General features: G+C 42.6%; 2 protein-coding genes across 11 annotated transcripts in view; one reads left to right on the top strand and one right to left on the bottom strand.

The window, feature by feature from the left end:
* The window catches only part of Zmynd12 (zinc finger MYND-type containing 12), a 27,591-nt gene extending 17,025 nt beyond the window's left edge, over positions 1-10,566 (bottom strand). For 2 of the 7 annotated variants that reach the window (XM_045149821.1, XM_004670460.2), the window contains exon 1: positions 9,452-9,826. In XM_045149821.1, coding sequence (XP_045005756.1) covers positions 9,452-9,561 — 110 coding nt within the window. In that variant the 5' untranslated portion in view covers positions 9,562-9,826. Of the gene's footprint in view, positions 1-9,451; positions 9,827-10,144 lie in introns of those variants that run through there. The other 5 variants (XM_045149822.1, XM_045149823.1, XM_045149824.1 and 2 more) reach the window with 4 other exon arrangements.
* On the top strand, positions 9,702-14,065 carry Ppcs (phosphopantothenoylcysteine synthetase). Of its 4 annotated transcripts, none has more exons than XM_045149830.1 (3): positions 9,702-10,064; positions 10,814-10,917; positions 13,247-14,065. In XM_045149830.1, exons 2-3 carry the CDS (start codon positions 10,825-10,827, stop codon positions 13,568-13,570), a joined length of 417 nt encoding a protein of 138 aa, XP_045005765.1. In that variant the 5' UTR covers positions 9,702-10,064; positions 10,814-10,824; the 3' UTR covers positions 13,571-14,065. The 4 variants fall into 4 exon arrangements, with proteins under 4 accessions (XP_045005765.1, XP_045005764.1, XP_004670537.1 ...); XM_045149829.1 differs by lacking the exon at positions 9,702-10,064 and adding an exon at positions 10,080-10,192; XM_004670480.3 differs by lacking the exon at positions 9,702-10,064 and adding an exon at positions 10,118-10,637.

Here is a 14,065-nt window from a genome sequence, read left to right as displayed (position 1 = left end):
GTCTTGTATGAAATTATTTGACTCTCTGAAAACAAAACAACATCTGGTAAAAATTTTAAAAGGAGGCATACGCGTTACTCGAAGCCTTCACTTCAAAATCGGTGTGTGCTAGTGCTAAGAGCACAGTTTGCTTCACAGCCTTTCTGACTGCGTGCACGCATCCTGACTATGGTGTGAGGTTTGTCTGAGATAGGGTCTCACTCTATAGTGCAGGCTGGCCTGGAACTTTCTCTGCACCTCAGGTTGGTCTTTGAGCACATGGTAATTCTCCAGCTTCAGCCTCACAAATGCTGGGATTCTCTGGGCTCTACCTCCTATTGCCATAGATACATTAGGACTGCAGGTACATGCACCATTTTGCTTCCATCTGTATGTAGGCACTGGGGAATCAGACTCAGGCCAGCAAGCTTGCTAGAAAGCACCTTTAACTAATAAGCTATCTTCTTAACCCTTTTTTACCCCATTAAAAAAAAATGGGCCGGGCGTGGTGGCGCACGCCTTTAATCCCAGCACTCGGGAGGCAGAGGTAGGAGGATTGCCGAGAGTTCGAGGCCACCCTGAGACTACATAGTGAATTCCAGGTCAGCCTGAGCCAGAGTGAGACCCTACCTCGAAAAACCAAAAAAAAAAAAAATGGTTCCTTTGGACTTTGGCCAATATGGTGACTGCCTAACTGCACTGCACATCCCCTGGAAAGAAAGATGGGCACAGATCCTAAGGAAAGACCCACCCCATCATACCTCAAAAGGGCCTCAGCTGAAACTAAGAATAATTGGCGAAACAAGCAAGGGTGCTATTTTCTTGGTGAACCTGGTACCAGCACAAGGGTAAAGGAGATTCAACACAGAGAACAATCAACTCCTACCAAATCATATATCCAGAGATACAGAGGCTCCCAACACCTCATCACTGAAGCTGACCAAAAATGAACCCAATGTGGCTAAGGGAAATTTTGCAAAAGAGGGGGCGGAAGGAATGTCAGAGCTACACGTTGGGTCATGATATGCAGAGACATTTCTCCTACCCATAACTGTGGGCTTACTCCACAATACATGACCCATATACCTCAACAAGGAGGGGTCAGGGGAGAGGGTAGGACATGGACAAGCCTAACAATGGTACCAACTTGACTGTATTTACTGAGTACAAAACTAATTAATAAAAAACTGTTCCCTTTTATTGTTGAGCTTAAGGAGTTCTTTACATATTCTGGATACAAGATTATTATCAGATATATAATGTGCAAGTATCTTCACCCATTCTGTTTGTTGTCTTCATTATTTTCTTCTTCTAGTGAGTTTTAATGGATGGTAATTCTGTACCACAGAACCAAGCTCAATGTGGGGACTTTATAATAAATCATTATTTATTTATTTTATCTTATTTTTGGTTTTCAAGTAGGGTCTCACTCTAGCCCAGGCTGACCTGGCACTCAGTCTCTAGTCCTAGACTGGCCTTAAACTCACAACGATCCTCCTACCTCTGCCTCCTGAGTGCCAGGATTAAAGGTGTGTGTTACTATGCCTGGCTTAATAAATCTTTTCTGACACTTAAAAACTGCTTCCTGTCATAGCATCCAAAGGTGTGCCTCAAGCTGAGTGAAGAGAAGATGGGGGCTAAGATTCTTGCAGGGAATCACTGAGTCATGAGTTCCTTCTTTCCAAGGGGGTGGGGACAGGGAAACCAGTTACTGGGTTGCAGAAGGTATTAATGAGACAGATATAGAAAGAGAATATAGATACACAAGAACCTCCTGCCACTGAAAATAACTTCCATATGCATACACCACTTTGTGCATTTGGATTTACATGGCTTCTGGGGACTTAAACCCAGGCCATCAGGCTTTGCAAGCAAGGGCTTTTAACCACTGAACCATCTCTTCAATCTTGTCTTGGTCATCTTGTATGTGTCTTGCTTCTTCTTGAACTTGGACCCTTGCTATGGAAAGCCTCCAGCAGCTAGCTCACAGAACAGCTTTTCTGGCATCAGTGTCTGCTGGTGCTTACTCTTCTAGAACTCAGTGATCCTTCTCAACATGGTCAGCAAGCAGCAGCATCAGTCAGTCAGCTAGTGGCACAGGGATCTGGTAGAGTTGGCCATGCTTGAGGATCAGTCCAATCCAGGCTCAGGGGTCAGGGCCTGATGGAGGAGGGTATATGAGTTGTATATGACGAGACCTTGTTCCTTTATAGAAGCAGCACGGCACTTCTCAAACTGCTTCCTTCTCAACATCTGCCCAGTACTTTGTTTAATCCTTTCACCATCTTATTGGTGACTTTATTGATTACTGGGTCTTTAAGCAGAGCTTGTTGCTGCCACAGGGGAACCTTTGTCAAGCTCTGTGTCATATTTCTCCACCTCACTTAGCTTGGCCACAGGAGTGTGATCCTATTTTGTCAGCTAGGAGATCCCTTAGAGTCCCACAATCTGCTAGTTGGATAATCAGAAAAGCCAGTGCTATAATTCAGACTAAGTGGAAGGGTGAAAACTAGAGGGCAAGAAGAGAGGAGGGAGTTGCTGGCATATGTCCTAGAGCCCAAAGGTCCCAGAACCAAATGTTATCATATCCAAGGGCAGAAGAGGGAATATCCCAGAATAGGAGAGAACAACTTTCCCCTACCCTGTGCTTGTTTGCTCCGTTTGCTCAGACCCTTAGTAGTAGATTGATGATGCCAACCCACATTGATGAGTGCAATTTTTCTTTCCTCTATCCACTTATTTAAATGCTAGTCAGTCAGACACACAGAAGTAAAAGTTTTATCAATTATCTGCATCCCTTTGTTCACTCAGACCTGGCACATACAATTAGCCATCACAATTGGATTGTGTCCTCTGCCAGTGAGGTAACTTAACTCCATCCTCTCCAAGCTGGATGCCTGCTACCTCATTGCCTTGCCTAACTGTCCCGGCAAGAACTAATACAATGATGAATGGAGTGGGCAAAGCTGTGTCAGTGTCTCACTTCTAAGGTGGGGAAGCTCTCAGCCTTTAACCACAAAATATGTGCTTTTCTATAGATTTTGCATATTTATTTTTACCAAGTAACAGAAGTTCCCTTCTTTTCATAGCTTAAGCATGTTTATCATGAAGTGTTGGAATTTTTTTCCCTGTATCTACTGAGACAATCATAGGGTTTTATCTATGTTCTATTAATACTGTAGATTTAAAATTTTTTACTAATACATACTTAATTTTGATATATGTATGTTGAACCTATCTTGAAATTCCTAGGATAAATCAAAATTGCTATATAATCCTTCATATATGTCATTGATTTGGGTAAAGATTTGTTGAGGGGCTGGAGAGGTAGCTTAGCAGTTAAGGAACTTGCCTACAAAGCCAAACAACCCAGATTTGATTCTCCAGGACCCATGTAAGCCAGATGCACAAGGTAACCCATGTGTCTGGAGTTTGCTTGCAGCAGCTAGAGGCCCTGGCGTGCCCATTCTCTCTCTCCCTCTCTATGCCTCTTTCTTTCTCTCACGAATAAATAAATGAAAATGAATTTTAAAAATTGTTGAGGATTTTGCATCTACATTCATAAGGGATATTGGATCTGTAGTTTTTTTTTTTTCTTTTCTTTTTGAGTAAGGGCCTCACTGCAGCCAGGCTGACCTGAAACTCACTCTGTAACCCAGGAACTAGCTCAACCTTTGGGGTGCTGGGATTGTAGGCTTTCTTACCATATTTTAATCTGGTTTTGTTATCAGGATAATACTAGTCTGATAGAATGAGTTAGAAATTATTTATTCCTCGTCTTTTGGGGGAAGAGTTTGTGGAAGCTGATGTCAATTCTTTTTTTTTATTTAATATTCATTAACATTTTCCATGATTATAAAAAAAATCCCATTGATGTCAATTCTTCAAACATATGGAAGAATCCAAAAATCTGAAGTCATTTGGTCTTTGACTGTTTCTATACTTGTTATAGATCTATTCATATATTCTTCCATTTCCTCTTGAATCAGTTTGGTTTCATTTTAGGAATACGTCCATTTCATGTAGATTATCTAATTTGTTGACACACAACTGCTCATAGTATTCTTATATGCTCCTGTTTCTGTTGATGGTAATGTCCCGTTTCATTTCTGATTTTAGTAATTTGAATCATTTTTCCTTGGCCTCTAGCTAAAGGCTTGCCAGTCTTGTTGATCTTTTCAAGGGACTTTTGCTTATCCTTTCTACTCTCTAATTCATTTATCTCTGAAATTTCCTTCCTTCTGTGTGTGTCTGCACCCAAAACACAGCCATGTGAGGAGATAATTTAGGAATGTTTTTAGTTTGTGCTTCTTTGCATAATGTCTTAGGACTTGAGATCTTTTCTCATGCATATACTTATCACCATAAATTCATGAGCACAAATTCCCATGGTGTCCTCTAAACACAGCTTTGCCTGCATCCCATAAGTTTTAGTGTGTTGTAGTTTTGTTTTTCATTTATATCATTTTTAAATCCCCCCAGTGATTTCTCTGATGAGATGTTGAAGAGTATATTATTTCCACTTATTGTGAACATATTTCCTTATTACCGATTGTTAGCTTAATTCCACTGTCATTGAAGGGCATAAGTTCCAGGATTTTTTTTATGTTTTACTTATTTGAGAGAGAGAGAATGGGTGCACCAAGGCCTTCAGCAACTATAAATGAACTCCAGACATATGTGCCACCTTGTGCATCTGGCTTAAGTGGGTCCTAGAGAATCAAACCTGGGTCCTTTGGCTTTGCAGGCAAATACCTTAACCACTACGCCATCTCCCTAGCCCTGTTCCATGATTTTTATCTTCATATACATACTGAGATTTGTTTTATGATCTAACATATCTTTTTTTTAAAATTTTTTATTTATTTATTTGAGAGCAACAGACATAGAGAGAGAGACAGATAGAGGAAGAGAGAGAGAATGGGCGTGCCAGGGCTTCCAGCCTCTGCAAACGAACTCCAGACGTGTGCGCCCCCTTGTGCATCTGGCTAACATGGGACCTGGGGAACCGAGCCTTGAACCGGGGTCCTTAGGCTTCACAGGCAAGCACTTAACCACTAAGCCATCTCTCCAGCCCCTAACATATCTTTTATCCTGAAGAATGTTTTCTGTGCACTTGAAAAAAAATGTGTATTCTATTACTGAAGGTGTTCTGTAGATATGTTTGGCCTAGTCCATTTATAGCATTGTACTAGGCTTTAATTTCTTTTCTATGTTCTGCCTGGCTGTTCTATTCACTACTGGAAGTGGGAGATTGAAGCTTTCAGCTATTGTTATTCAATTACTTAGTTCTTCTTCAATTCTGTAAATTTTGGCTTTATGTATTTTGAGCCTCTGTTGTTAGTTAGATGCAATTATATATAGGTTTTTGCATTTCCACTGTCTATTAAATATTTTCACTTAAGTCTGAGACTTAACAGTTTGGCCCTATTGTACATTATACATATTGCAAAACAAGTAACAATAATCTAAGGGAAGGATCCAATATTTTTCTGTGAAGAGCCAGACAGTAACTATTTTAGACTTTGTTAGCTCTATGGTTTCAGTTGCAACTACTCAACCCGGAGTTGAAGCACAAAAGCAGCTGAGTCCTAGCACCCTCCCTCCTTCCTTCCTCCTCCAATAACATAAATGCAATCAAGTCTTTTCTTTACAAACTATGGCAGCTACCATAAAATGACAGAAAGCACTTTCAGTTTCTGGCAGTAGAGTAGGGTAGAGAACTACTGCAAATAAATCAATAAAAACACTTAATAGCCATGATTCAGAAATAGCTATGTTCCACAGGGTTTTATTCAAGAAGGACTTGTTGAGTTAGTGTGTGAACATTTAACAACCTGATCCCCCCCCGCCACCCGAGGTAGGGTTTCACTCTGGCTCAGGCTGACCGGGATTTAACTATGGAGTCTCAGGGTGGCCTCAAACTCACTGCAATCCTCCTACCTCTGCCTCCTGAGTGCTAGGATTAAAGGCATGCGACACCACGCTATCATCCTGATCTTTTGTTTCACTACGCTCAACTGACATATCTTGCCTTTGTAAATACAGTGGGCTTTGTTTACATACTTGTGAGCACCTTTGTTTATATACTTGTTACGCAGCTGTTTTACCCCAACTTTCAACATAGGAGGGAGTAACATAAAGAAGTAGCTATTATAAGTATGTTTTCATTCAGGGCTCATAATTAAACAGTTTGTGAGCCATATGTGTTTCATTTAAGCATCATCAGGTCTTCATAACCTGAATTTGAATGTCTTTAGGCAAGGCATTCATTCTACTATTCACCACAGATCCTCTCTTTTCCCTTTTTTCTTGTTGTGAAGTGCCATATAGTAACAACTTTAGTTATGCTCTCTTTTCCCTTTCTTTTCTTTTGAGACAGGTTCACACTGTAGCACAGGCTTGCCTTAAATTCACTGTGCAGTCCAACATGGTCTTGAATTTATGGTGAGCCTCCTGCCTCCACCTCCCAAATTCTGGTATCACATGTATGAGCCATCTTTTGCTTATTATTAAATGTCATTTAATGTTTTCCTCTCCTGACTACTGTAAGCATTTAGAATATGTGTTAAATTAAAAATATTGTAAATTGTTTGGTGTGGTAGCACACACCTTTAATCCCAGCACTTGGGAGGCAGAGGGAGGAGGATCACTGTGAGTTTGAAGCCCCCTGAGACTACATAGTGAATTCCAGGTCAGCCCAGACTAGAGTGAAACCCTACCATGAAAAACCTAATTAATTAATTAATATATGTATATATATAGTATTGTAAATTTTTTTCCATATGCTGTGATGTGCAGATCTACAATACTAAAACTTCTTTGTTTGTTTAGAGTTTTTTTGTTTTGTTTTAAGGTAGGGTTTCATTGTAGCCCTGGATGACCTGGCACTCCCTCTATAGTCCCAGGCTGGTCTCAAACTCACAGTGATCCTCCTACCTCTGCCTCCCAAGTGCTGGGATTAAAGGTGTGTGCCACCACACCAAGCACTTTTTTTTTTTTTTTTTTTTTGAGGTAGGGTCTTGCTCTGGCACAAGCTGACCTAGAATTTACTATGTAGTGTCAGGGTGGCCTTGAACTCATAGTGATCTTCCTACCTCAGCCTCCCAAGTGCTGGGATTAAAGGTATATGTCACCACACTTGCTCTAAAGCATCTTTAATTTATCTATAACTAATACTTCAGTGTGTTCTTTCTTAAAGCTCTTAAAAACATCATATTCCCTGGGAACATACTCACAAATTATTGTAAAACAATATGTATAAGATTAAATGTAGTATATAAAATAAATGTATTTAGAAGACAAGGAATAAAAGAATACTCATCAAAATGTCAGGTTGTTTTTCTCTGGGCAGTATGATTGTGGATAATTTTTCTTCTTTATTTTTTGTATTCCCAGTGATTCTGCAATGAGCATAAATTGCATTTATAACTTGGAAATTAGTGCAGAAAGAAAACTTTAGGATCCAAACTGACTCATTTTCACTGTTTATATTTAGGATGATGTAAATAAATATTCATTATGCACCAACTTTGTCCATATAGTAGTTGCTTTACATTCAGGCATCAAAATTTATACACCAACTGCCTTGGTTCTGATTTACCAAAAATATCTTCAGGATCTGGGGATATGGTTCAGACATTAAAGGTACTTGCTTGCAAACCCTGATGGTCTGCATTCAATTCTCCAGTGCCCTTGTAAACCTGATACAGTCTGAAGCTTGTGGTTGTAATAGTATGGTGGCTTGAATGAAATTTCCCTCAGAGACTTGTGTGTTTTGAAAACTTGGTCTGTGGCTGGTGGTAATCTGGGAAAATTATGGGGCTTTTGGGAAGTGGAGCCTTGCTGGAGATGTCACTAGGGTCAGGTCTTGGGATTTTGTAATCCAGCCCACTAAACTAGCTCACTCAGACTGCTTCCTTCCTGCTGCTGTGGAGATGTACTGCTATGCCTCTCATGCTTTCCCTGCCACGATGAGACTTCCCTCAAAACCATAATCTGAAGTAATCCCTTTCCTACCATAAGCTGCTTCTGGGTGGGCATCCTGTTCAGTAAAGAAAAATTTAACTGCAACAAGTGGCAAGAGACCCTTTCTCAGATGGTGGAGCAGACACCTCAAGGTTGTCCTCTGATCTCCACTTGCGTGCCATGGCATGTGTGCATGTGTGTGTGCATACACATATGCTAAGTAAACAAACATTTTTTAAAAACCTCTAAATTTTTAGGACACAAATACACAGAAATCTGAAGAAAGGTGGGAAGGGGGAGAAAAAGAAGAGCTTAAAAGGAATTAAAAGTAAGTGAAGCCAGGTGGTGGTTCATACCGTTGTCCCAGCACTTGGGAGGCAGATATAAGAGGATCACCATGAGTTCAAGGCCACCCTGAGACTACATAGTGAATTCTAGGTCAGCATGGACTAGTGAAACCCTATCTCAAAGAACAAACAAAAAGTAAGTGAAAAGGACTGGGGACATGGCTCATGCACAGAACATTTGCCTAGCACATGTGAGGCCCTGGGCTCTATCCCCAATACTGAGAAGGTGTGCAGGGGAGGGGGGGAGATCATGTGAAAGAAAGAAGAAAAAAGAAGAAAGATAAGGGCATGGGAAATGAAGTAATAATTTATTCATGTCTTCATCAAATATTAGTGCAATTACTCAGGCTCTTTACTGGAGACCATGGGCATACACAGGGGGTCTGACATGGATCAAAAGATAGCAAATGCATGACAGTCCAGCACATAGTCACCATGAGATCCTTTATCGGCGAAGCATAATAAAACTGAGACTATTGCTTGCCAGTGACTGAAAGAGAAGTAAGAGTCAGCTGAGAGTGAGTGCCAAATGGACTGAAGAGAAGAATTACTTCTGGTTGGAAGGAGGAACAGAACAGGGTGGATACATAAAAGCTGACCTTGTGTCGTACTACCTCCCCTACATGCAAACCCTCTTAGCTATGCACGACCAGCAGAGCTCTTTCCAGAACTCAAGGGCAACAGTCTTTTCCACTTAAGAGCGCCTCCCCCCTCTCAGACATATCCAGGGCAGAAGGTTTGCTCTTTAGTTCTTTATCTTCAGATCAATAGTCTATCTCAGAGAAGGCATCCATCTGCCCAATCTCTCCTCACATTTTTTTACTTGCCTTACATTTTTCTCGGAAACTATCTGTTCTGTTTATTTATCTGTCGCCCGCATTAGGATGTCAGAACTTGGAAGGAACTAATCTAGAAAATTGTCCCATTAACTTCAGCACCTAGAATGGTGCATAACACATAGTAAGACCTCAAGAAAACATGAGGTGACAAATGAGTTTTAAGTGGGAGAGGAGACAGACGAGGCCACAAGAGTCGTAGAGGCCTGTCTTCAGTGGACCTAGACAGAACCAAGAGGACACAGCTCTAGCGAACACCCGGCTCAGGCCCGTGGATGGAGGAGGGAGTTGAGGTGCCAGGTCCCACGTTCCAGGGCCTACCAGTAGTAAGTGACTGTACAAGCCGTGCACACCCGCTTGGCAGGGGCTTCGCACACCTCACAGCAGAGCCGGCGCCCCTTGGGCACCGCCAGCGGGTAGATCACGTTCATGTCGCAGCCAGCGGTGTAGTCTCTAGGACGGTTGCCCGGCGAGGACACGGGGGACACCGTCGTCCGTCGTCACGTGATAGCCGCGGAACAGCCTTGTTCTTAGTATTTCAAGGGCAAAGGGAGGGGCCTGGCCCAACTAACATCTGCAGTGGGATGGGGCTGGAGGAAGCACAAACCCCACAAGCCCTACACGTTAAAAGACCAGAATTTGACTGCAATAGAGCCCAAGTCCAGAAAGGCCTGTATGGTGGCCGATAAAGATCAAATGTAGTCAGTTCTTCTTCTCCCCCCCTCCCCCACCCCACTTCTTCTAACTCGGAAACCCACGGGAGGGAATGTGACTATTCCGGATATTCCCTCGGCCGAGAGTGACAATTTCCCACCGCGCAATACCACATTCCGTGGGCTCTGGGACGGAATGAACAAGCATTTCCCTATTTGGCAAGATAGGACCTAGAGGCCGACCCGGGACACCATTACGCTTGCGCTGGCGCGGAGCTCAGGTAAGGGGAGGGGGCGTGGCGTCAATGGTCTGGGAGTGCGCAGGCGCAGAGGTGCTAGCGCGCTGATGGCGGAAACAAACCTGGTCACGGAGTTCCCACGGCCCGCGGGTGCCGAACGCTGGGCGGAGGTTATGGCTAGCTTCGCGGCCAGGATGGGCGCGCAGGGCCGGCGGGTGGTGTTGGTCACGTCAGGCGGCACTAAGGTCCCTCTGGAAGCGCGACCCGTGCGCTTTCTGGACAACTTCAGCAGCGGGCGGCGCGGGGCCACGTCGGCCGAGGTCTTCCTGGCTCGGGGCTACGGGGTCCTGTTCTTGTACCGCGCTCGCTCGGCCTTCCCCTTTGCGCACCGCTTCCCGCCCCAGGTCTGGCTGTCGGCCCTGCGGCCTTCTGGGCCAGCCCTATCGGGCAAGCTGAGCCTGGAGGCCGAGGAGGATGCGCTCCCGGGCTTCGTAGCAGCTTTGCAAAGCTACCAGGAGGCAGAGGCTGCGGGCACCTTTGTGGCTGTGGAGTTCACCACTTTGGCGGACTATCTGCATCTGCTGCAGGCTGCCGCCCAGGCGCTCAGCCCTCTAGGTGCGTGTCCCGGAAATCCTTCGGAAGCAGAGAGAGCCTTACTCCTCAGTCACTTTTCCCCCCGGGCCTCGTGCTAACCTCGTTGAGGCTCTCAACCGGGGAACCCGAGTTGAAAAGAAACTTTATGATTCCATACCTCTACCCCCATGTGTTACACTTTCTGCTTTTCTTTGCAGGCTCTTCTGCGATGTTTTACCTGGCTGCGGCCGTGTCAGATTTCTATATTCCTGTGTCTGAAATGCCTGAACACAAGATCCAGTCATCTGGTGGCCCACTGCAGGTGATGGGCGCTTCTCTTCCAGAGATCTGATCCCCTATAACCAATCTTGGGTTAATTTCCTCTTGATCTGGTGATGGCCTCTTTGCATTCTGTATGCACTAGGCATTGGGGATACAGAGACTAAGACATCGCCCTCCCTCAAGGACCTCACAGTCTAGCCAGGGAACTGGATACAGACATAATTACAATACAGAGTGATAAATGCTCTAGTGGAGGTATGTACAAAGTGCAGTCAGATCACGGGGGAACGAGTTGGGGGAGTCTCAGATGGCTTCCTGGAGGAAATGATTTGAACTGGGTTTCCAAAGATGAGCAGATGGGTATAATAATAAACTGGGGAAAGTCATCCCAAGTGGAGTTATGCAGTTAGAGTTTGGAACTGGGCATTGTTCTGTGAACTGAAGTGCTTTGGTAAACCTGAAGAAGTAACTTGCTCCATAGGAAACTATATTCCTTTTTATTTTATTTATTTATTTGAGAAAAAGAGGAAAGAGAGAGAATGAGTAAGACAGGGCCTCCGGCAACTGAAAACCAAACTCCAATTGCATGTGCCACCCTGTATTCCTTCTGTGTGTGTGTGTGGGTGCACCAGAGCTTCCTGCCTCTTCAGGTGAACTCCAGGCACCTACACATGTACATCTGGTTTAGGGTACTGGGAGTGGAACCAGGGTCGCTTGGCTTTGCAAGCAAGTGCCTTTAACTGCTGAGTCATCTGTCCAGCCCTCTGCATTCCTGCAGGAGCTTGAGCTTCATCTTGTGGAGGCAAGTGGTATATAAGTAGGAAAGAGCTTTTATTACCTGAAAATACTGGCATTTTGAAAGGTGAAGAAGAGAGTAGAGGGTTGGAGATTAATATCTTTTAAGGTAGAGGTATGGAGAGGGTAGAGTAGTTGAAATCTTAAGATGATCTGGTATCTTGGAACCTGAGGGAGTTTTCAGTCATTTATTGGATGATACAAGAAAAATTTATAGGAGAAACTACCTGAGGGCAACCTGAAGGATGGTTTGCTCATTTCTTATCTTTTAAAAAATATTTTATTTATCTATCTATTTATTAGAGAGAGGGAGATAGAATGGGCACACCGGGACCTCCAGCCACTGCAGACAAACTCCAGATGCATACACCACCGTGTACATCTGGCTTATGTGGGTAGTGCAGAATCAAACCTGGGTTACTGGGCTTCACATGGAAGTGCCTTAACTGTTAAGCCATCTCTCCAGCCCTGTTCATTTCTCTAAAAAAAAAAAAAAAAATTGCAAGCAGAGAGAGAATGAAAATGGCAAGCTAGGGCCTCCAGCCACTGCAAACAAATGCCAGATGCATATGTCACTTTGCATCTGGCTTTATGTGGATACTGGTGAATTGGACTCTGGTCGTTAGGTTTTGCAGGCAAGTAAGTGCCTTAACCACTGAGCCCTCCAATCCTTATTCATTTCTTTAACAAATACTCAATAGAGTACCTAGTGTATGCCAGACACTATTGCTAGAGCTGGAGAAAAAAATATGTTGCCTAGCACTTACAGTGCTTACACTCCTCAGGGAAATCAAATGCATACTACCTTTGGCTGTGATAAATGCTAAGGAGAAAAATAAAGTAGGGTGGTGGTATTAGAGCACTGTCATTCTTGCTAAAAGATTTCACACTTAAAAATTCTGGGTTCTGTTGTTTACTCCATAAATATATTAGTTGTCTTGCAGGTACACAAAATGGTAGGATAATATATATTAATTATTATATATAAATATTATATATTATTTGTATTATATAATATTAACTAATGATATATATAGTAATTGTTTTGCAAGTACACAAAATGACTTGGTATTCCCTTTGAAGGTTTAGGAACCAAATGGCAGGAGTTTTGATGTCATGAAATTCAAATCAGTTGTTTCTTCAGTGCTCTTTATGTAATTGTTCCATTTATACTTCTGGTTACAAGGGAATGAATTGTCAATGGAAACCAATAGCCATTCTGCCAATGCAAGAAATATTTTAGACCAAGAGACTATTATTGAGCTTTTGTCAATATAGTATTTGCTTGAACATATCATTTGTATTTATTTGAGGGTTTTGTTTTTAAATGTTTTTGATAAAATGTAATGGGGATAGCCAACAGTTTGCCCTAATATACAAATGAAGTGTTGAATATAGACATTGTTATGAACCCCATAAGAATCTAGGCTTAAACTAAGCATTTAATGTTCTTTGAAGAGTTTGACAATGAGAAATCCCATTTACATAGGCAAAAATCTGAGTCCCCAATTCTTTAGTTTCCTAGTAGGTAGTGACCAATGTTTGCTTATTAAACTTTTCTTTTCCCAATACAGATAACAATGAAGATGGTGCCAAAAATGCTTTCTCCTTTGGTTAAAAATTGGGCTCCGAAAGCATTCATAATTTCCTTTAAGTTGGAGACTGACCCTTCCATCATAATTAATCGTGCTCGGAATGCTTTGGAAGTTTATCAACATCAAGTGGTGGTGGCTAATGTCCTTGAGTCACGACAGTCCTTTGTGGTTATTGTAACCAAAGACTCAGAAACCAAGTTATTGCTGTCAGAGGATGAAGTAGCCAAAGGCATAGTAATAGAAGAAAAGATAGTAGAGAATCTTCAGTCACGACACACAGCTTTTATATGCGACAAAAGCTGAACTAAAGGCTCTTCTAGGACCACAAAGTGTCCAGTGGACCAGGCCTTTTACAGGTGGCAAGAACTAAACTAAATGCTTTCATAAGAGCCAGGAGAGTAAAGGGAAGGGTAAATTCACAGTGTATAGGCAAATAATGGGTTGGTATTTGTCTTTTAATGACTAAACCACCAGACACACCTGAATGTCATCTTGATTTGGAACTTGGACTCTGTCTAAAGTGAACACTATCTCAGGAAGAAAAAAAAAAGCCTATTGTGAAATTATATATATCCTACAAATGGCATGTGGGAGGCTGGATGCAGAAAATCAGTTTCATACAATAGAGAATTATGGATGGATGCATGGTCATGCTTTGAAGATCAAGTATTTGTTGAGTTCCCACTCTGGGCTGGGACTTATGTGACCTATGAAGGTTAAAAAGATGGATACACTTGTCCCATTTGGGAAATGAATGTGTAAGAACTTAAGTGCAGTAAAGTGTGTGCCCAAAACTGA

This window comes from Jaculus jaculus, chromosome 5 (genome assembly GCF_020740685.1).
Source record: "Jaculus jaculus isolate mJacJac1 chromosome 5, mJacJac1.mat.Y.cur, whole genome shotgun sequence".
Classification (NCBI taxonomy): Eukaryota; Metazoa; Chordata; class Mammalia; order Rodentia; family Dipodidae; genus Jaculus; species Jaculus jaculus.
The sequence above is the reverse complement of the archived record's forward strand: the minus strand, read 5'-3'. Positions and strand labels throughout refer to the sequence as shown.